General features: G+C 27.8%; 1 protein-coding gene across 1 annotated transcript in view; it reads left to right on the forward strand.

Moving 5' to 3' along the window:
- The window catches only part of LOC107446643 (guanylate cyclase 32E), a 116792-nt gene that overhangs the window by 24119 nt on the left and 68547 nt on the right, over positions 1 to 24126 (forward strand). Inside the window, exons 2-3 of the mRNA XM_087161458.1 lie at positions 19828 to 20196; positions 22686 to 22934. Coding sequence (XP_087017584.1) covers positions 20020 to 20196; positions 22686 to 22934 — 426 coding nt within the window. The 5' untranslated portion in view covers positions 19828 to 20019. The remainder of the gene's footprint in view (positions 1 to 19827; positions 20197 to 22685; positions 22935 to 24126) is intronic.

Below are 24126 nucleotides of genomic sequence, written 5' to 3' on the forward strand. Positions count from 1 at the left end.
AGAAATAAATGTAAGCTTAAATTTACTAATATATCGTGATTTACTTTTATGTTCGAAATAATTTAAATATACTTCATAATTAAACAACATGTAAATTTGGTTTAAAATTACCACCAGTGAGCCCCTGGCAGTTTTGTGCCTAGCACCCCAGCATATCTACGAAACGATGAAAAGAGATTTTAAAATTATTAAATTTTTCTCAGTTAAAATCTGAAGAAAAAAATACTATGACATATTGCGCGTATGATGAAATTTATAAAAACCGAGTTAATGACTCGAAACATTTTTTCATAGGCATAGTCAAATATGCTCCTTTAATACCATCCCAGCTCATAGAAATTGAAAAATAAGAATATCTTTTAAATAATAAAAAGAACTTTTAAAAAGAGCTTTTTTAAAACTTTTTTAAAAGGGCTTTTTTTCCTACCCCAAAAGTATAAAAGATTTATCAGCATCCAAAAGCAAGAATGAATTTAAATAAACATGATGTACTCAAGCAAATATAGTTATAAAATCATAAATATATCAGAAATCGAGTAATCTTGCGAAGCCAGGTGAAAAAAAAGAAAATTTAAAGACACAACTTTGAGTAAATAGCTTTAAGCAAAATAACTTAATTATGTATCATTCAAATTAAGAAAATAGTTGCGTTATTTTCTGTTCTCAGTGTGTGGACTTTAGTAATTTTGGTGAAGCTACAGAAAATATTGTAATATTTTTTTAAATTGTTGTAAAATTGCTAAAAATAAAACAGGTCTTAACATTATTTTTTTTCTAAACAATCTAAATTTTTTTTAGGTAAAAACCTTTTGAACCCTTTACAGTGGTTTTACTTATGCATATTCGTATCGTAATATTCATTTTTATAGTCACATTCGTATTACGTTAATTCATATAACCTTCATTCGCATAACTTTCATTCGTATAACTTTTATTCGTATAACATTCATTCGTGTAACGTTCATTCGTATAACTTTCATTCGCTTAACTTTCATCCATATGTGTTTAATATTAAACTTTTTTATAACCATCGATGAATAGCCAATTCAATTTTAAGTTTACAGCTCTCGATATTCTACTCCGCAGCCTAGTAATTTTGAACCTGATCCAGAAGACAAGGGAACTCTTGGATCAAGTATTGGGAGAAATCTAATTCGCAGAGGACGTTTAGATGGAACTAAACCGCATTTACGCTTAATTAAGAGAAAAAACCCGAAAATCTCGCATGGTTAGCCTAAAGGCAAGGAGACTCTAACCTGTGACCCGTCTACCACAGAGGATATTTTTTCTCAGCACTATGGTCGGTGCGAGCCGGGAGCGGAATTCATATTGTTCAGTTTTTGTCATTTTGGCACATTTGCCGATGTATTAGCAAATGCATAATAGAGTGTGAGTAAAATTTCAGTATTTTTTCTGAATAGTTTTTTTTTGTTGCTTTGATTGCATTTTCTTACAAAAAAAATTAAGGTATTTCTGAGGTTTATATGAGGTTATTTTGAGGTGTCAAGTTTAATTTGAGGTTCTTACGAAGTTGATTTCAAAAACATCCTTAAAAGATCAACCTCCCAAGGGGTATAATCAAAGTGTATGAAGTTGTTTTTTATTCACACTTAAGGTTGTTTTGAGGTTGATGGAAATCTTTATTAGAGCAACCAGCTCAGGGAGGTTGTTTTTGAGGTGTACGGATTACTTTTTCTGCACTTCAAGCAAATACGTATTTTTAAGGTGTGAATAATTTCACCCGATCTAAACTAAAATTATTTCTGAATTATACATGATGCAGATTTTGTGAGGTATGAATGAGGTCGTAATTGAGGTTTATTAACGAGATTATTTTTGGTGCAGACCATAACGTCATTTTCTACTTTAGGTGTATTTTTTTTTCACATCTGCCAACCGCAAAATAACCTTAAAAACATCTTATGTTTTCGTAAAGATCAGTTATTACATACCTAAATATCACTTATTATTGAAGAAATAAAAAAATAACGTACATATGTAAAAAAAAATTTATATGAAAAAAATAACGAATTATATTTTAAATTCAGAGAATAAATTTCTTACTCAAAGGCAGATAAATAAGCACTATATTCTTAAGAGTTTACTATTGACCTTAGACTGATTCCTTTATCTCCTGAAACTGAAATATTTAAAATATTTACTTCGACGTTCCTTGTATACGTTTGCATGGCTTCCTCTCTTTTCAACATAGAGCTGAAAATAGCATTGGAAGAGCACTGAAAAGAATTCCCTTTAAATAGCCAGTTGCTCAATACTGTTTTATTACTTTTACTTTTAATGATTGTTTCGTTTGTCTCTTTTGCTATGGGAAAGAATTATCGGTTTTTCGATTAGATTAAAACAATAAAATTTTTCACGCCTTTTTAATTTGAAAAATTCTAGATAAATTTTCGTTACACGGATAGCAATTTTAATAAAATAAACTTGATTTTTATTATGAACAAATATTCAATTTATTTGACAAATATGTCGTATAGATTTTATGGAGATGTTCTATTAAGCATAAATGGTGTAGAAATATAACAAACATTCAACGATTGAAACACTTCAAAGGCACAAAATGCGTAGAAATACTCGCATTTTTATTAAAAAAAAAACTTTTTTTGCATTTTTATAAATATTGTAAAGGCATTTTAATTTATTAATGCATAAGATAGTTTCTCTTTCAGTTTTGTATTTTTACTAAATGTGTTATAATAAGAGCTTTAACTTTGAAGATAAAAATTTTCAGTCAATCGTTACCATATTAATGGAAAAATTACCTAATAAATGGTTCAAATACCATATTTTTTAATTTTATTAACCAGAATTATGGTTGTTTTTACTCGTCTGAAATGTTCTTTATTTTCTTAAATTATCAATCAAATATTTTTTTCCTAAATTTTGAGTTTACTGTAAAAAGCAGTAATGGTACAGTACGCAAAAATTAAGTAAATAAATAAGCGATATACCCTGGATAACTTACTTTTGATCTAATAGTCAGATATTCTTGTACTACGACTCAATTTTAATGTTCCAAAGGGGTGACCTCAATTGTGATGATTAATTAGTCCAGATGATATTTTAAATTCTAAAATACGACACAAAAACGTACTTTCTCTGAATAAATATACCTTTTTTTCGACGGATTCAGATTTCTGATACCCGAAATACAGGGGAGAGCCGCAATCATGGAAATGTGGTATAAATGGATTGATCAGGAAAGCCGTCCAAAGTTTGGTGTCCTTAATGTTAATTTCACTTTTCGCGTGTTCTTCAAATCTCAAGCTCGAGAACGTCTTCAGCGGTTGGAAAATTTTTTGCGCACAGTTATAAAATCCGTTTATCTGAAGATAATTTCACTAAAAAAATTGTTTTAGTATTCTTTTGTATTATTTTATACTATTTAATTTAATAATAATAAGCATTAATGAAATTAACTTTCTATTAAGGACTATTTAAAGACATACAAAATCTGAGCAAAATTGGTCGAATAGTTTCTGAGAAATCGAATTTTGAACAAAGTATGTTTTTGTGTGCAAAATTTTTCAAAAGGTTCAAGCTTAGAACAGCTCTCCTGATTCCTAGATTGCGGCTCCATATTTCCTAGATTGCGGCTACCCCTATAGTTTATGGGTCAGAAATCCGAATCCGCCGAAACGAATGGTACGTTTTTTCAGAGAAAGTATGTCTTTGTGTTTGCTTTCGTAACATAAAATATCGTCTGCACTAATTAATTAGCATATTTTAAGTCTCGCCCTCAAGCCATTGAATCCTAGAAATTGAAGATCTGATCATTATATTAAAACTTATTCAGTGTGGTCCGTTTATTTTTTTGCACACTGTACACTATTTTCCAGGACTTTTTACAGTAATTTTTCATGAATGTTTTTCGCTTTTTTACTGTGAGAAATGATCAGAGTTTAGTGAACTACTAAAAATATCTGAACCTAACTGTCATTCTTCATTATTCCTATTTGAGACTAAGTGGCAAAAAAAAAAATGCGGTTGCAGAAAATTTCTATTCCAGAGATTTTCATGCATGCAATATAAATTGACATCTTAATGGAATCGCTTACTTCGCTATACGCATCCATCAAGCTGAAGATATTAGTTTCTGGGTTTGCCCTTTTTTCTCTCTTTCAAAGAAACGGAAGCGCTTATTGATTAAGTAACAGTTGCATTAAGATCTTATTGCTTTTTATCTTATGTATGTGGTTCACTTTACTTCCTGATTAAGAATAAAATAGAAGATTTTTGTTAATAAATTGTCTTCTTCGTTTGAATTTTTTTGGTTAAGATAAAGAGGGTTATCTTTTTAAGTTCGTTTCTATGATTTGGGAACTAATTTAATTTTATTTTACAACCGTCGTTAAACAGCCTACTCAATATTGTGTTTATGGCTACTAATGTTGAATTCCGTAGCCTTGTAATTTTGAACCCAATCCAAAAGGCAAGGAATATCATGGATCAAGTATTGGGAGAAATTTGCCTTCGTGGAGGACTTTTTGATGTTACTAACCCGCATTTGTGTTACATAGAGAGGAAAACCACGAAGACCTCTCACGGTTAGCTTGACGTTAAGATGACTGTAACTCATGATCTGTCTACCTCTTAGCCGGGTGCGAAATTTTCATCTACCAGCCAACGATGGGATTCGAGCACGGTTCACCTCATTAGAAGGTGAAAGCTCTATCCCTTGATCCACTACGGCTCTGGTAACTTATATTTTATTTAATTTTTTATCCGTCATTAAGCAGCCGACCCAATTTTTGGGTTTACGGCTATTAATGTTCAACTCCGTAGCCTTGTAATTTTGACCCCAATCCAGGAGACAAGGGAACTCCTGGATCAAGTATTGGGAGAAATTTGACTTCGTGGGGGACATTTTGATGGAACTAACATGGAGAGGAAGACCACGAGAACCTCCCACGGTTAGCCTCGGCAAGGGGACTCTAACCCATCATCCGTCTACCTCTGCGGATATTTTACGTTAGCACTGTGGTCGATGCAAGCCGGATGCGGAATTCGTATCAACCAGCCATCGCCGGGATTGAACCCCGGCTCACCTCATTGGAAGGCGAATGGTCTATCCCTTGAGTCATCGCGGCTCTGGTAACTTATATGAAACAATTGCAACGTTAACGTTTAGCATTGTGCGTAATCATTTCATATGTGTTCTAACTTGTGTTCTGTTTAAGTTAAACAGCGCCGACATTAAACGTGTAATGAACTGAGTGTTTGATATGGAAATAAGATTGAAAAGAAAACGTTAATAATCTGGTGGTGTCTTATAGTCTACTTAAAAAACATGGCTTTTAGAGAAAATATGTTTCTTATTTAAAACTTGATAAATTATCTGTTTAGATATAACACAATTACGTCATTTCATTTAGTAACATTCCTTATTATATCATAAGTGCAAATTTGAAACTGCAAACTTTTTTGATAGGGATAAAATATTATTTTTGCGGAAAATAAACAAACAATAAGTACTAAATTTTCGAAATGTGTCTGTTAAAATTTGTTATGCCACTCTAAACTTCCTGATTGTTAAGAAACTTCAAAGATCTAAGAAGAATCCTTATAAATTCATTGTCACGACTTGAATTTCGTTATATTTCAAAAGAGCAGACAAATGTGTCTGTAAACGATGCGTGTAATTCTCCTCCCTGCTTGTGAAATGTTTTAGTCGAGTCGCGACTTCTGATAATTAAGTAATACTGTTTCGGTAATAAGGAAACTTTTCAATTTAAACTGATCGAATTATTTAAGTCACTATTAAAATGCATTTTTTTAAATCATCATTTGGATAATGACTAGGGTATGTAGTAAATTTGCTCTTAGTTTGTCCATTTTTCAAAAAGAATTTTTCAAAGATGTTACATATTTTAAAAAATAATGGCAAATTTTGTATAGATTTGAAGCAGTATTTAAATTCAACATATTAAAAAAACGTGAAACAAAACATAGTATTTAATTAATTGTAATACTTTATAAAATTGTAGTCAGACAAGTTATAATTAAATACATAACATCTATACAATTTTTAAATTTTAGTCGAGTCGCGAATTGTGATAAAGAAGTAATGCTGTTTCTTTAATAAGGAAATCTTTCAATTTAAACAAATTAAATTATTTAAGAAAGTATTAAAATTCAATTTTTTTAATTATCATTAGGTATTGATTTGGGTATACAGTACATTTGCCATTAGTATCTAAATTTTGTTAAGATAAAATGCTCTATATAAATTTAGCATCACTCTTAGTTTGTATACATATTTTTAAAACTATACACATATAAACTTGCTCTTAATTTGTTAAAATTTTTTCCAAAAAGAACTTTTAAAGCTTGTTGCTCATTTTATTATTTTAATGATAATTTATTTTAAAAAATAAGAAAGCAGATTTTAAATTTAACTTATTGAAATACGAAATTCAATAAAACAATTTTTTAAAAAATGCTAAATTTTGTGAATGCAAAAAGTAATATTTAAACTAAACATTGCTCATAGTTTATGATTATATTTTTGTACCTAAGCACATATAAGCTTGCTCTTAGTTTGTCAATATATTTTTCGCAAAGAACTTTTAAGATATGTTGCATATTTTATACAACAATGCTGAATTTTGAAAATATAAAAAAGAGTATATAAATGTAATGTATTAAAATACTGAATTGAATGAAATCATTTTATAAAACAATTCTGAATTCTCAAAATACAAAAAGCAAAATAGAATTTGGCATATTAAAAAATAGGGAACAAAGCAAAAGTTTTAATTAAATGTAATGCATTATAAAGTTATAAAGATAAAAAGATATATTTTTCAATTCAATTTAAGATATAAAAACTTTGAAATCGATAATTCGTGAATTTCACTAATAAATTTTAAAAAACCTTCAAGTATCTTACCTCAACTCCAAAATCAATTCAGATATTTATTTCGAAAAGCTTTTTCTTAAACAGAATAAAAAATCTTCTCTAGCTTACATAATTCTCTTTTTATCTTTAGTAAATATAAATAAATGGAAGAAAATAGCAATCTTCCGCATATTTTTTGTAAAAAGGTAGAAGAAACCTAAAACAACTTCCGGGTTTTAAGACTGCTCCACAGCCGTCAAGCTTAGCAGTTTTAATTGTTAAACATAGAAAGTATGCCTAACTATCAGACATTTTACTACTTTTTTAACAATTTCAGAAATATTTTTTTTTGTCAACAATAATTTGCTAGGAAGAGTTTTTTTTTTCATGCAATGCTCCTTTTCCCTAATATACTAGCTGCTTTAATGCTTTTTTTAAAATCAAATTCTATTTTCTTTTCTTCACTTTTATAATTATCATATTTTCTGAAGAACGAAAATTAAAGTAATGGTTGCTTATTCTATATTCGACTACACTCTCCATTTTTAACATTCATAAAAGTTTTACATTTTACTAACAGGAATAAAATATCCGCTCAGTGGATTTGCTGTAATAACTCATTTTTTCTTGCATTTTAAATTATTCAACTCAGACGACAAATGTGATAAAAATATAAGAACACACTAACAGACAAAGAGATCTTTTTACTTTGAAACATTAATAATTACTGAAGGGAAAAATATATGAAACAATTTTACAGTTATATTATCTAGCAACTTATTATCTGCACAGAGGAAAATATATAGCCAAAACTGTCTAAATATGGTTAAATTTACCATATTTCTGGTATTATGGGAACACTAAAATACTCAGTAATTATTACTGAAGCACTTAGGTAAAGTTAACAATAAAATATTGTTTTATAATATGCGATAACATTTCATAAATTTTGATAATTTTATCATAATACTTTAAAGCATAGTATAAAAACCATTTATTGGATTAATTTTAATTTTTAGTTTTGTATTTTTTACTAACTGTGGAGTAATAAGAACTACAATTTTGAAGACCAAAATTTCCGGTAAGGTGATACCATATAAATAGTTTAAATACTGTATAATTTAATTTTATTGCCAGATTATTGTTATTTTTAATTAGTTATGTAAACTTTGTGATATACACGACATTTTTACCAGGATTTTTTTTTACATGTATAACCAGGAAGAGGACTGTTCTTTTACAGGGTTAAAAAACAATAATCGATGTTTGCCAACAGTTCTCAATCACTCAAAAAACTGAAAGTTTTATATAGACATAATTATGTTACTTTTTATTATCATCTGTGGCCTTTTTTCTGATAATTTTCCTCTTTTCTGTTAATTAAAACACGAATTAGAAGTTCAACTTAAAATAAAATTTGACAAAACTCAGTTTTATTCTTCCTCGAAATTTGCTTATTAATTGCTTATAAGATATAGTCAAAAACTAAGAGGCTAAATTTCCTATGAGCTGATTATCATTGCTTACAATAACCTTTGTTTTTTGACATAAAATTAAGTTGAAATTGAGTGACATAAAGTTGAAATTATTCACTTAATTGGTAGCAAGGAAATAGCTTATAACTCTTAAAATGTTTCAGATTTACAAAATGTGTGTAAGTGTCGGGTAATTCAGTAAAGTTTCCAAGCAGTTTTTCTCGACACACAAATCAGAAAGATCGAGGAAAATCATTAAAAGAAAAACTTTCTCGTCTAGTTGTTTTCTAAAAACAAATTTTGGGGACTTTTTCGCAACTGAAAACAAAAGCAATTCTGAAGAAAGCGATATCTGTTTAAGATGCTTATGCAAATCTGTCTGGAAATCTAACATCAAAAATCAGTTTTGTGAAGTTAATGTTTCCGCCTGAGTTACTTTCTATTAATCCTCGTTAGCGATGTGTACCTTCATGCAAATTTAATTCTTACTTTAGATCTTGTTCTGATTAGGAAACTGATCAACGTGACGGCTGAATTTAATTAATGCTTTTGGAAATATCTCCTTTAATGATAGTAAATTGTGATTAGAGGAAAGCGAGTATTTAAATTTAAATTAACTAGTCATTTGACAGCTAACATGCTTAATGGAGATGTTTAATAATTTTAATAAATTGTAATTTTCTCTTCAAGACAATTCCTTTTAACTGTTAAAAATAGACTCTTAAATTTCAAGAAAGTTTCCAAACCGCTACCTGAAAATTCCTACAAGCGAATATTTCGTCAAATTACTTTTCTCAATTATTAACAATATATACCTTTATGAAAGTGTAACAAATGGTTCTTACTTTAGATTTTGCTCTGATTAGGAAATTGATGAAGGTGACGGCTGAATTTAATTAAACTTACGGAAATATTTCAATTGGTAATAGTAAATTGTAATTAAAAGACAGCGACTTTTTAAATAATTAATTTGTTTTACCCATTCATTTGACAGTGTCGATTCGTTTAGTTGTAGTGTTTGATAATTTCTACAAATTGTTTTATTCTCATTAAGATAGTACATTTTAAGGTCACACTGTTAAAAATAGATTCTAAAATTTCAAAATGTTTTCTTAGTTTTGAACGGAACCGTTTCCTTTATAATTTTCTGAGTCGATAATACATCAAATTGAGAAAATTGCGCTTTTCCACACAGCCATTATCGTTGTTTACCTTCATTCGAAAATAATTGTTTTTATTTTATTTATTGCTCTGACTAGAAAACGTACCAAAGCAAGGCTGAGTTAAATTATGCTTTTGGAAGCAAATTTTTTGAGGATGCTAATTGTGATTAAAGGAAAACGAGGATTAAAATAGTTAATTTGATGCTTTAACAATTCATTTTTTATCTAACATGCTTAATTAAAACCTTAATAATTTCTTTAAATTATTCTCTGTTAATCAAAGCAAGATTCTGTTAAGATCATTCTGTTAAAACCAGATCTTCGAATTTCACGAGTCACTTTATTTTAAAAGAAACAGCAGTCCGAGAAATGATCCAAGCTAACATTATGCTTAACTGGGGATATTGCTGTAGTCAAACGTATAAAGATACAAATTTCGTCTAAAGCATTAGGCGTAATAAAATAGATATATAAAATAAAGTATTAAAAATAGTGCACACGAATGAATGTTTAGTTAATGCCATGAATAGAACCTAGAAACTTCTTTGATTAAACTCTGTGTTAATATTTGCTAGCTAATCTTTTTGTCTGAGCTATTTTCAATTAATTCCTCTTATTGCTGAGGACATTTATAACTTAAAACTTTAACCTTTTAAGTTTCAAAAAATCTCCTTAGCTTTGGACGAAAACTCTCCCAAGGAAATGTTCCAATTTAAAATGTCGCCTAATTTATGAAATTACAATCTTCAATTTTTATCAGAGTGCAAATTTTTTCAAAAGCAGAAGATTTTAATGGAATAAATCAATTAACACAATAGATTCAGAAATACAAAATAAAATAAGCAAGTATTCAGCTATAACCATGAACCTCAGGAACCTGCCAAACAATAGAACACACTAAACTCTGTACCATCCCGTTATAAAGAAAATTAATGTTCTAAAATTGAATTAAAATCTCGGGAAATCGTTCGTATCATAGAGAATGCAATTGAAGCTACTATGTCCTTCCATTCATGTTAATCAAAACTATGTTTCAAATATTGAATTTAGCCTAAACTTTTATAATGACTGAGGAAACAGCATTTTATAATAATATTTATGCATTTTATAATAATATATCCCTCATAGTACAATCTCAAGACATGAGGCGAACCGGGTTCGAAACCCAGTAGATACGAATTCCGCATCCGACTTACACCGACCACAGTGCTGACGCGAAATATCCTCAGTGGTAGATGGATCATGGGTTAGAGTCCCCTTGCCATCAGGCTAACCGTAAGAGGTTCTCGTGGTCTTCCTCGCCATGTAACGCAAATGCGGGTTAGTTTCATCAAAAAGTCCTCCGCGAAGGCAAATTTCTCCCAATACTCGATCCAGGAGTTCCCTTGTCTTTTGGATTGGGTTCAAAATTACAAGGTAACGGAGTTGAACATTAGTAGTAGTAAACCTGTAAGATTGGATCGGCTGTTCATCTACGGTTACAAAATAAAATAAAATCTCAAGACACGTAACGAATTCATGCAGTTTCTTCAAATATATGAAAGTTTGCATTTTTTCCTAAATCACGTGTCCCTGTAAAACGCGATGTGACGTATGTATGTTGTCGCCGGATCAACCTCCGGGATGTTTTCCATACTGTCGCCAATAGCCCATTATGTATCTCGACTGCAACGTAAATAAATGTACCAAAGTACCATAACTCATGTGATTTTGAAATAAAATAGAGTGAAATAAAATCACGTGATTTAAAAATAACGAAATACAGCTCAAGGGTTGTTAAATCTTCAGAAATGAGACATAAATTTCTTAGTTAACACTTAAAGATAATACTTGGATGTTGGTTTATTAAATCAAGTTATTAATAGAATTAAAATTGTTTTAAGGGAAAAATAAAACTTATCTGTTAAAACTATATATTAAATAACTATATATTAAATAATGGATAATTTAAACTAATATCAACATTGTCATTGCTTAAAATATACCCATTCTAGAGTAAATTTAATTCATTTTGAGTTATCCGTTATTACACTTCTTCTCATATATATTTTAAAAATAATTTCACAAAATATGGAAGTTAGGGATCACAACAAACGTCAAAGAGAAGAATAAAGGAAGAACTATTATCGAAATCTATCATATTACTGCTGAGAGAAAGGGGAATAAAAACAACAAAACAAATCTTACATCTTCATGAAACTCGGATGTGTTCCTAATTGTCTGTCATTTGTAAATATTCGCAAAATGTCTATAATATCTAAGATTTTGTTCGCTAAAATATTAATTTGTAACCCCTAATGTATTAAATTATTTTATTTACTATTTGGCAATGAACCTAAAAATATATAAGGGTGGTAATAATCCTGTATACCATGAACGATTATTTAACTGTTACATTCATGTACTTCTTATTAAAATATATTCTTTAAAAATGTTCAATACTAAAAATAAAACTCTCATTTTTTGAAGATACAACAATTCCTAAGCCGCATTTCGTGATTTTTTGACAATCATTTTACCACAAAATCACATGACTTTTGACAAAACGTGAATTCTTACATTTTGTTATGTATCCATTTACTCACATTGAGTAATCTCAGTGCTTTATGAAAGTTCTCCGCAATTTTTTGTGAAGTTTAAAAGCATTTGTATCATGGTTCGGGATGGTGCAGTCGTTAGTGCACCTGCTTGTCATTTAAGTTTCCCGTATATGATTCCTGACGGTAATTCCGTACGTTTTGTCTAACACACCTGTTTTTTACTTATTGCTCAATTATTTGAGTAGAATATATATTGCATTGGACCTAATGCCTTAGACTTAAATCCTCAATCGATTGAACAAAATGATTTTCCTATCTCATAAAATATTTCTGACAAAGAGTTTTGCGAAAAATAAAGAATTTTCCATGAATTTTGAGTATCCATTTTATACAATTTCATAAAGATAGTAAATAATTTATCAAATACTTACAATATTTAGTTTTTCGAATTGAGCCGATAAAAAACATTTCTAACTAACGGCATGCAATTTGAAATATAATACATACCTTAAAGAGAAATATGTTTGCAATTTATTTTTGATACATATGCCAATATTTTGGTTTGAAATCAATTTTTTTTCTCTAAGAACATTTCTAATGTTAAAGAATAAAATCGATATCGATCACTTTTCCAGTGATGCACATTTTTCAAAGTACGTTTAGAAAGAGAAAGTGTTATTGCAAACTACAAAAAAATTTTTTTCAAATCTTTATTTCTTTTTGAAGTACAAGAAGATCAATGATTTATATGGAAATTACACTCTGGAATCAACATAAATATTTGTTTTAAGTTTTAAAATAAAAATTAGAATTTGCTAGAAAACCAATTTATGTGTATTTTGTTGTCATCTATTTTGTAACATGCTATTTATTTTCTTACTTCATATTGTTAGATTGGTAACACGCAAATAAATTTATCGATAGAAGATTAGCATAGTGTCTAGGTTATATTTTAAATTACTTTTATTAAATTAAGTGAATTCATAAAAAGCTAAAACGCAAACTTTTTGTTGGTGAACTTTATACTTTGGTACTCAAACGTGTTTTAAGTATTCGACTGGATGAAAATTGGTTATCGATACGATAATAACGCTTTTTTTTACTGACAATATTTGGAATTTTTTTTTCATTAGCTTTCCAAATCTCCTTAAATATTTGGTCTTCGAACTTTAAAATCGAAGTTAATAGTGTTTTTTTTAACAGAATAGCACTTGCATACTTAAAATAAATTTTTTGAGGAGCATTGACAGATGAAAATTTTTTTTCTCTCCCTTAAACACATAACATAAAAAAGTTTATTACAAAATTCCTTGAAACTTTGCATGTAGATCTTATAAGCAATGTTTTGAACTAAAAACTGAGGTTTAAGTGTGAATTTGTGATTTTTTATCCTGTTTTAAGAAAGTTTGGAATGTTTCTTAAAAAAATCTATATTGTATAATATATTTAGCTCTATTTCATGGTATATTTGAAGATTTCAGTTCAAAGCATAATTAACCATATTATTGATCTAAAAAAACATTTTGATATTTATTGACTGATTACAATTGCAATTTGTTGTAGAGTTGCTAACGTGACATAAAAAATTTCAAGTTTTTAAGTTCAAATTTGAAATTATCTTAAAGTGATATTTTATAAATACTTAAAGTATAATTTACATTCATAATTTGGGACACCAGTTTACATAAAATTGAATGAACATTTTAATTCAGGATGTTTTAAAAAATGTTAAACCAATCAGATACATTACAAAAATAAATAGAGTTTGTTCTGCGCACTTGCAAAAATTGACGAAGCTCAAAATGCATGCTTATGAAGTAGGCGCGTTTAAAAAGTCGAACATAGATCAAAATGCATGTTTATGAATATTGATATAACTTTAAAGATAGTGTTTCAAAATTGTGCGATGAATTCAAGTTTTTAACATATTTTTCGAAAAATACATGTCAAATTAATACGAAAATTCCCTTAATTTTTTTTTTAGTATTTTTATAATCATTATTATCAAGTTTCTTTTTTTAAATAAAATACTCATAACAGTAGTTTTAGAAACAAAATCAAATGCTCAGGTTATTTTCTTAAAAAACTAATTTTCTTAATTATTCTTCATTTTTAGCCATTTCCATTTTGTCAAACACGAATTTCACACTTTCTTCAGACCCGCTTCTTATTTAAAAAAGAATTTTAAGTTTTTTTATTTTTGTCAAACACACATTTTGAAGTATTTCCATTTTTCCAAGCATACATTTCAATCATGTCTATTGTCTTCAGTACAATTTATTTGAACTATGCTAATTGTAAAATACATTACAATTTGAACTATGCTCGTTTTTCATTTCGCGCCTGTATTGTCTACGCATTTTGAGTTAAATGGATTTTTTAAATATGCATTTCAGGCTATGCCCATTTACTTAAACAAGCACATGGGATTGTGTAAAAAGCAAAAAGTTAACAATTGTTTAGGTAGTAGGAAGTTAACAATAGTTTTTTTTTAAATCACATTTTTCTTTCTAAACTAAAGTAGCCCGGACTTGGATATCGAATATTTTGAAGATTCTCATAAATTGTAATTCATTTTTTTAAGCCCAAGTAAATAGCCGTATCCGTCTGTTTAATTCTAACATTAAGAATGAAATATTCTTATAAAGTGAATTATGACAAAATTGAGTAATAAATGCTAATCGATTTCTAACGACATGACTTAAATCACAGTACTTTCATGTATCATAATCGATCATCAAAGCACTTTCAGTACTTTCATGTATCATAATCTCTAAATTCATTCATCCATTCATTTAATAAAAGTTATTATTGCAATTGAGATTGTTTAAATACATTGAAATTTAGCCTTATTTTCCAAGTCTAAAGCGAGTTAATTAAAGAAGAGACGAGAGGATTAAATTTTATAGTACAAAATTATTTCGCTTGTTTAAATACAGAAAAAAAAAACGCTACAATTTTATAACCAGGCAGAGTTAAATTCGGGGAGTTTTGCTGCTGGATTGTGGGACTGCACACGTGTTTTGTGCCATTGTATATACAATGGTTGCTAAATTTACATCGAAAAAACTGTACAAAAATGACGAACCACTTCAACAGCAATTGGAAAGTATCACTTTGTGTTGTCCCTTGGTTTAAAAACTATCATAAATACTAATATTTAACTCTTTTCATTTGCCTAGATATACTCATGGTAAATTAATGGTTTTTTTGCACATAAAAAATTGCAATTTTAACTCAAAATTTTAGTGTTATGTTTTGTTTCAGTTCCTTGTATTTTTTGATAAAATAAAAATATGTTAAATTGTTTTCTTCAAAAAAAAAATTAAAAGGGGAAACGGTTAAGAATGATTCAAAAATTAAATTTTGTTATTAAAGAAATTTTAAAAAAAGTAGTATATAATGCTTTTATTGGCATGATAATATTTAATTCAAAACAATGGAAAGATGTCTACTTCAGCATTGGATAAAATAAAACGAAATCTTTAAATCTCATAGAAACATTCCTAACAAATATATTCTTATCTTAAAAAAAAAGGTGAACTTTTGTATCAATGAGCAAAGTAAAAGAATTGTCATGCTTGTCAGTTTTCCAAGGAATGTTTTCGTGAATATTCTACGCTGCTGTCTAACAAAGACACATTTTTTTTCAAAGTGTTTCGCAGGAAAAAAAAATTTAAGTTCGATAAAAGAATTCAAATGTTACTTTAACTGAAAAATGAAACGCTTTATTTATTTTATTGAAAAGAAAATATTTTTAAAAAAACTTTCACCTTTTATTTTTTGACGCATACATTTCCTTTTTTTAAAAAATTCGCATGCACACAAGAGAAATTTCTAACAAAAAATAATAGTGATTGCTATTTCCAAAAAGTTCTACAGTCATTAATTATAGGAAAAATATCTGAGTTATTTATTGATCCTTTATTAAGTTTTTATAAACCTTAGTTAACTTTAATTCACTTAAATAATAAATTTAAAGAAATTGAATGTGTCAAAAAGAATGAATTATTTTTGACACAAACATTCTCTTTTTATTTTCAATCAGTATGCACACACGAGAAATTTCTAGCAAAAAATATAATAATGTTTATCAATCCCTTATTAAGTTTTTATTAATTATTAAGTTAATTTTAATTCTTCGAATTACAAATTCATCAGTTAATATTTTTTCAATATGTATAAACATTATATAACCGTATACTCTTGAGCCTTAAATACATTTAAAAAAAATTGCGCTTATGTGAGAGAGATATTAAAAAATGTTTTCTTTCCATAATTTCCAATACTTTAATTAACCTTCATTAAGATTAATTTTAATTAACTTTTAATTAGGACCTTCATTTTTTTTAAAATCTATGGAAGACAAATATTATATTTATTTATTTTATTTAAATTTCAAATAATTGAAGTTATATTCAAATAGATTTATTCTTTCAAAAATTATTTTCTTTACGAAACTCAACTGAAGTTTTAAATAAAATTAAAATTTTAAAAATGTGGTTAGAGAAAAACGAATATTATAACTTTCATTTCTTTTCTTCTTACTTTCTTTTATTTCTTTTTGTGCTTTTGCACCCGTTCTTCCATAAGAAATAAAGGATTTATGTTCAATAAAGTTTCTTTCCCCTGTAACCTTCTTTATAAATATAATTTTTTTTAAAGTTTTGATAAATTTTTAAGCAATTTTTATACATTCATACATTACTGCGTTCTTTTTTAAACGAGTTGAATATCCAGAATTTTCATCAGACCTCTCTTTATATTTAATTTTATACAATCTGCAAATTTAATTACATTTCAAAAAAAATAAAAATTTATATATAGACATATAAATTTTTTTTGTTTAAATTAAAAATATTTTAAGTCATAAAAACTTATATATTAAATATAAGCATGCTGGTGAATGAGGAGCAAAGAAAGTTCTTTTTAATTGAAAAAAAATTAATATGGAAAGTTTATTTCATGGTTAGTTCATTTTATGGAAAGTTATTAATATGGAAAGTTTATTTAAGTACTACTATTAATATTTGAAAATCATTAAAACATGAAAAAAATTCGCTGCTTAAGTTCCAATATGAATTGTGCTTTAAAATAGATTTAAAAAATAAACTTTTCGAATTCGAAATTTTTTTTTATGAAGTTGAATCAGAATGTTATTTTGAAAACTAATTTATTTTGAGTGCGAAATTTAATCCCCAAAAATCAAAAATGTCCCATCTCCAATTGCATAATAAGAAATTGTTAAAATTGTAAATATTAGAGGATTTTTAAAAGTGTTAAACTAGTCAATAGCATAAAATACAGTTATTTTTTTTAAAAAAAATAATATATTTTTTAAAAAAAATATTATGTATTTTTAAAAAAAAACTGCATTTTAGTATTGTTATTAATTCTTCCCAGTTGAAGGTTATACCATAATTATAGTTTATAATTTCAAATAATAGAGCGGGATATGCATCATAACTAAAACTGTACTTGTTCAGGTTACTATTATGCATGAAAATCTGCAATTATTAAAAATAAGATCATTATAAACATTATTGTTATTGTTTTCATAATTATTACCAACATCATTCCTTTCATTAAGCCACTTAATGAAAACTCATGAAAACTTTATTTTGAAAATTTATGAAAACTTTACATTTCAACTAGCTTGTTACAGTAGTTAGTTATTTTTGGAAATAGCAATAGCAAAATTTAAGATTATATATATATATATATATATATATATATATATATATATATATATAATATAAGATTTAGTTTTGACCTTACTTACCATAGTTCTGTCATAATTTTAATAGTTAACAATTCGCTTTCTCTTAATACAAGTTATTATATTTGACTCTTCCTTATTTAATTCTTAAATCTCCGCAATCGCAACTGTAATGCAACAGCATCTGGAAATAAATTTTAAGTTTAACTGAGGATAAATCATTTTCATGACTACTTATAATTTTTGTGAAACTTTTACTGAAGGAAGAACCAGTTTGTTTTTCTAAAAACATACGAAAATTATATTGAATATGTAACTTCTTGAAATCCTTAGCAATTTAACAATCTCAAACAGATTTAAAATATATTATAATTGTAAGAAAAATACTTTATTTCTATAGAAACATTTCTCCACTGACAAGAATGTCCTATTTTTATAAAAACTAGTAGCATTATCCTCCGATAAAACTTTAAAAATTAGAAAATTTATGAAATCTCATTTCATAAGAAGAAATAAAACTTTAGCTGAGCCTCTAGTTTTAATTCGCGTTAGCTTAAAAGCTTGATCGGCTGACACCAATATTCTTTCATTTTAAAGGATTAATGTCTTAAACGTTGGAAATGCTGAAGATTTAATTAGTAAAGATAACATTTTAAGCTGACAGCAGAAATCTATGCAGCTTTTTTGAAAGGTTGCAACAACAATTTATATTACAGACAGTTTTTTGCCTTCATGTAAATACTTCGAAAGTTTTCGTTTAGTTATATGTTATTGAGTTTTCTGTACAGCCATTAAACTATAAAACGTGAATTACTAACATTAAATGTTAGATTTGATAATTGAAATGAACACTGATAACGGAGAAAGAAAGATATGATTAAGAGTAAAAGTTTTAGTCCTTAGGTTTAGTTATTCTTCGACACACTGTGTCCAAAAAAATTCATTTTTCACTTTATTATTTTTAAACCTTTAAGCTTTCTCTTTTTATGCTCCGCTTCAACTTGTTATCTTATTGCAAAAAATCATATATTTAGTCTAACTAATTTGTTTAGTTACATGTTACTCTTAGTTGACTAGCGCAATTAAAATGTATTGTTACATAAGCCTGCGTAGGTACCGAGGGTGTGTGGTATCAGTCGTCGGGCTACAAAATCAGGGGAGTCATATCCTATGCAGAGGATCAAAATTACGATGGCATGTCTTCGGATCATCCTCATTCGGATCATCCTGAGAATTATTAGCTGTAAAACTTGGAATTAAAACATATTGGTTCATTTCTTATCCACTGAAATGCAACTACAGAGTTGAAATTTGGTGTTCTAATAAGAAAATTTTGCATTGAATTTTTAGCTAAAGGTATATTCGAAAAACCTATTTGTACGAAAGTTATTATAAACTTAACTGGTTTTTCGTGATTTTTTCAGCTTTTTTGTTTTGATATTGAATATTTTTCCATCGCTGTGGAATTTTTATTTCGCCCACACGTAATCTTTATTTCCTCATTTTAAAAGTTTGAGAAGATGTCAAACAAACAAAAGTAGCAATAGAGAGAGAGATAATACATTTTTCCAGAAATAATTCTTAACATTCATAATAAAGTATTTGAAACAAAAAATACTTGATGAATTACGATAAAAATTATTTCCGGATAGAATTGTTATACATCTCTTTACGAATAATAAGTTCAACGTGTATAATTACTTATCATTTATTTCTTTTTATTGAATCTCATAATCTGTATTCTTTAGGTCATTTTTTTTCTAGTATAGAGTATTATTTTTTAAGTTTAAGTAATCATAGATTTTTTAAGGATTAATTCATTAACAAAATGTATTTACATAATGCTACAATAATTGTTCATTTTGGAACTAAAATGTCTTAGTGGAAAATATTGACGCTTAAGAAGAAATAAACAATGAGAATTAATTAATCAGGTTGGAGAGCGGAGTGATCAGGGGGGTGAAACCTCCTAGTATTTATTAAAGAATTACCTTAAAATTTCACCATACCTTAGAGTAGATATTTTACCTATGTCCTATATTTATTATTCCTATATATTTCATTCCAGGTTCTTTTGTGATATTCTATTTTGCTCATCAAAAGAATGGGAGGTTAACTCCTTCTTGACCCGAGATCTTTTCGGAAGACATCTACCAAGAAATCTTTCAAGAAAACTACTGCCATAGATCTACACTTTTCGAAATCATCCAATGTCCATTTTAAAGATTACGTATTATGAGCTTCATAGAAACCGAAACCTATGCCTTCGATGACTACTTCGGTATTCATGACCAGTTTGCTTCTAATTTTAACAGAGGCAGACCTGGAACCTCACAGAACTCTGGTAGATCTTTCTCGGTTCAACGCCTCTGCAGAGAGGCCAATTTTAGATCCCAGCAAGCCCAATATTACAATTGGATTTCTCACATCATTTGAGGTACGTATTAGAACTCAATGAATATTCAAACATTTTTTTGCTTTTGTTTTGTCTTAAAATACTTAATAACCAAAAGGATAATAGTGCTACCTAGGCTAAAGTAAGAAACAATGTGTATTAAGCAAAAATAAAGCGCAGAAATGGACATACTATAGTTTCAGTTCTCCAAACAAGAACTTTTCTCAGTGTCTTACTAAGTGCACTTTATAGTTCCTATCTCCAATTTTTCTTATTTAAAATACAATGAGTTTTATAGTTATTTTTTCCGTCCATTTCAAACTAGCCAGAAAGTAGTATATGGATTGTATTTGAGATATTGAAATAGAGTATTTGAGATATTTGAAATGGTATAAATTTCAAACTTTCATTTATCGCTAGCATTTCTGTTTGCTCAATAAAGGAGATTTAATAATTATGTATGCTAATGTTTGATTCAAATTCTTAGAAAATTAAATCAATTTATTTCACTCGATAAATTTTGATAGATGATGTTTTAAAGTTTTGATAAGTTTTGACATCGGATAGTTTTTTTTTTGTAAATAGTGAGGGGAACCTGATATTTAATTTTAAATCTGAGACAGTGATGCTTCTTTGGTTTTGAAATTTATTAAAATATAAATGTTATATATCTAGCATTATCGTTAGTTCCATAAAAGGGGTTTAATTAATATAAGCTAATGTTTAATTACACTTAGAAAATTCAATCAATTCATTTTACTCGAGAAATTTTGATAGTCGAAGTTTTGATAAGCTTTGAAGTCGGATAGTTTTTTTTTTATATATAGCGAGTGGAACCTGATATTTAATTTTAAATCTGAGACAGTGATGCTTCTTTGGTTTTGAAATTTACTAAAATATAAATGTTATATATCTAGCATTATCGTTAATTCAATAAAAGGGGTTTAATTAATATAAGCTAATGTTTAATTACACTTAGAAAATTCAATCAATTCATTTTACTCGAGAAATTTTGATAGTCGAAGTTTTGACAAGCTTTGAAGTCGGATAGTTTTTTTTATAAATAATGAGCGGAACCTGATATTTAATTTTAAATCTGAGACAGTGATGTTTCTTTGGGTTTGAAATTTACTAAAATATAAATGATATATATCTAGCATTATCGTTCGTTCAATAAAGGGAGTTTGATTAATATAAGCTAATGTTTAATTAAACCTAGAAAATTTAATAAATTCATTTTACTCGACAAGTTTTGATAGTCAAAGTTTTGATAAGTTTTGAAGTCTGATAGTTTTTTATAAATATTGAGTGGATCCTTATATTTAATTTTAAATCTGAGAAAATGGCGCTTCTTTGGTTTTAAAATTTATTAAATATAAATGTTCTTTCATTTGATAGCTATTTTGTTTTCAAATATTTTTTTCTTTTTTCAACTGAATATTGATTGAAATTTACAGTATCTCATGGGGTTACTGTGATCATAGAAACAGAAGTCTCCTCTTTTATTAGACAGCAATAATCTAATATAAATAGTCAGAAACGCTTGGTGGAAACAGCACTGGTAATGACTGATTTTCGTTTGTTTAGTAAAAGGGTTTAATTAATATAGGCTAGTGTTTAATTCAACTTAAATTAAATCAGTTCATATTACTTAAAATTGTGATGGTTTTTCAGAATGATGAGCAAAGCCTGACATTTAATTATGAATCTAAAACAGTGAATCCTCTTTGGTTTTCAAATTTATTATAAAAAGTGTTCCTTCATTAGGTAAATATTTTGTTTTCAAATATTTTATTAGGAACACAATGTTAATAGTCTAAGAATTTGAATAAAAAGGTTATTTTTATTATTTTTCTCAAGCATTTGCTGAAACTCACTGTATCTCATGGGATTTCCTTAATTTTTGAAACAGAAACCCTGTCCTATGCAGGACAGCAGTAATCTAGTAGAAATACTTAGAAAGCTGAGGAGAAATTAGTACTGGTAATGAAGAAAAATGTTTGCGATTTTGAATGAAATTCAAAAATATCCATCCAAAATCTTGCAAAAAGTAAGCTGTAAAAAATGGAGAGTAAGTTCATATGCTTTAAGAGATTAGTAATAAGTTAGATTCCAGTAATAAGGAAATAAGAAATATTTGGAGCAAAATTTAAGGTATAAAATAAATTAACAATAAAAATCAATCATACGTTTTTTTAATTATTAACAAGTTCGATCTTTTTAAAACTATTAATAATAAATTATTTTAACTATCAATAAAAGTTAGCTAAATTTATGACCTACTGTTTGGCATGATTTTAGAAACTGTAATCCGTATACATCATGAGCAGTAATTCAGCTGCACCTTGGTCCATATATTTTGTAAGCCTGCGTATAAATTGTAGTCTGGTCATGAACAAAAATGCTTATTTTAGAGTAAAATTTAAAAATATCTATAAAGTTAGCTCTTTTTCACTATCATAAATCTTTAAACTATTACATGTTAACTGTTTCTTTTTAATCTATTGTTAATTTATATTTTTTCTTATCAGTACATAGGAAAACTTATAGCTGGCGCTGTTCCATTAGCTGTTGACATGGTAAATGCAGATGAAGAACTGTTACCAGATTATAATCTCAAGTATATAGCGTTAGATTCCGGTAAATCTGAGACTGCTACACCCCTACAAAAAATGACTCAACTAAAAGAGGAAGGAGTTGTAGGATTCATAGGATTGGATGGAAGTTGTGAACACGAAGCACTGTTAGCAGCTGCTTGGAACATGACCATGATATCATACGTAAGAAAACGCTTATATCATAAAAAAATTTCTAGGGGCTGCATTTTAACTTAAATACCATGTTTTGCACACGCGCATTGTTAGAAAATTGCATTTAAAATTTCTAGTCTATTTCTTCATCTATCATTACGTAATGGCAATTAGGATATCATTTCTGCATTATTTGAAGAAAAAAAAATTATACTAATTTTTTAATTTTTCCATATGAATAAAAAAAAGATAACAATAATGTACGAACAAGAAATAGGGAAGGAATTTTTAGTATTTAATTAATAAAAGAACCTTTTTGAATAGGTATCTAAATAGATTTTGTCACCAAAATCTTTATATTGGAAAAAAAGAGGATTTAATCTTCAAAAAAATTTAAAAAAAACCCCATCAATCTGGGATCCGCCGGTACCTCCCGTATTCCGTTTTAACTCTATGTATAACACAAAAGAGGATAAAAGAAAAAAAAAGTTGACAAAGATAAATAAGAAAAATTATAACATTTCAGTACTTCAGTAAAAACGCGCCCTAAGTTCATCCTCGATTTACCCTTCTATTTTCATATTTGTAAACTGGCAAACTTGCTACGAAAACGCTTTAAATATTTTTTGAAAAATAACGGTAAGTGTAAGTGCATTATAATTCGCTACTTGCTTTACATATTACATTATGAGTTGTATTCTGCATTTCTAGAATTTTCGTTTTCTATTTTTGCTTGATTGTTTTATTTTGCATTCTTTGCTTAGTAAATTCTATTATCGTTTACATTTTTTTTTTGGTACTCCTAACACTATTGTATTATTATATTTAGCTTTGGCTTTATTAATACAATATTCGAAAGCACTTTTTTGGAAATAATCGTGGGCGCTAATGACGAGATAATATCTTTTATTTATTTTGTCCAGGCTTATATGTAAAAATATCAGCAGACATAATAGCAAAGCAATAAAGGAAGTTGAGCAAAAGCAATTAAAAAAGCAATCAAAGCAGCAGTTGAAAAATCTCTCACGTAGTAAAGGCTGTTTTTTCTCTTTTTTCTCAAACCTCCTTTATGTTGCCCTATTTAGTACCTAAATTAGAAAGCAAACCTTAGACATTTCAAAAGAAAAAAAATTAAATTGCCTAATATGTTTAAAGAAAGGTAGTCGATGGTTCGGAGATATGCACTGAAATGCATTTTAGGAACAAGTTTAAGTTTTATTCC

This window comes from Parasteatoda tepidariorum, chromosome 4, assembly GCF_982258835.1.
Source record: "Parasteatoda tepidariorum strain Cologne lab strain chromosome 4, Ptep-v5.0, whole genome shotgun sequence".
In the NCBI taxonomy this organism is placed as follows: Eukaryota; Metazoa; Arthropoda; class Arachnida; order Araneae; family Theridiidae; genus Parasteatoda; species Parasteatoda tepidariorum.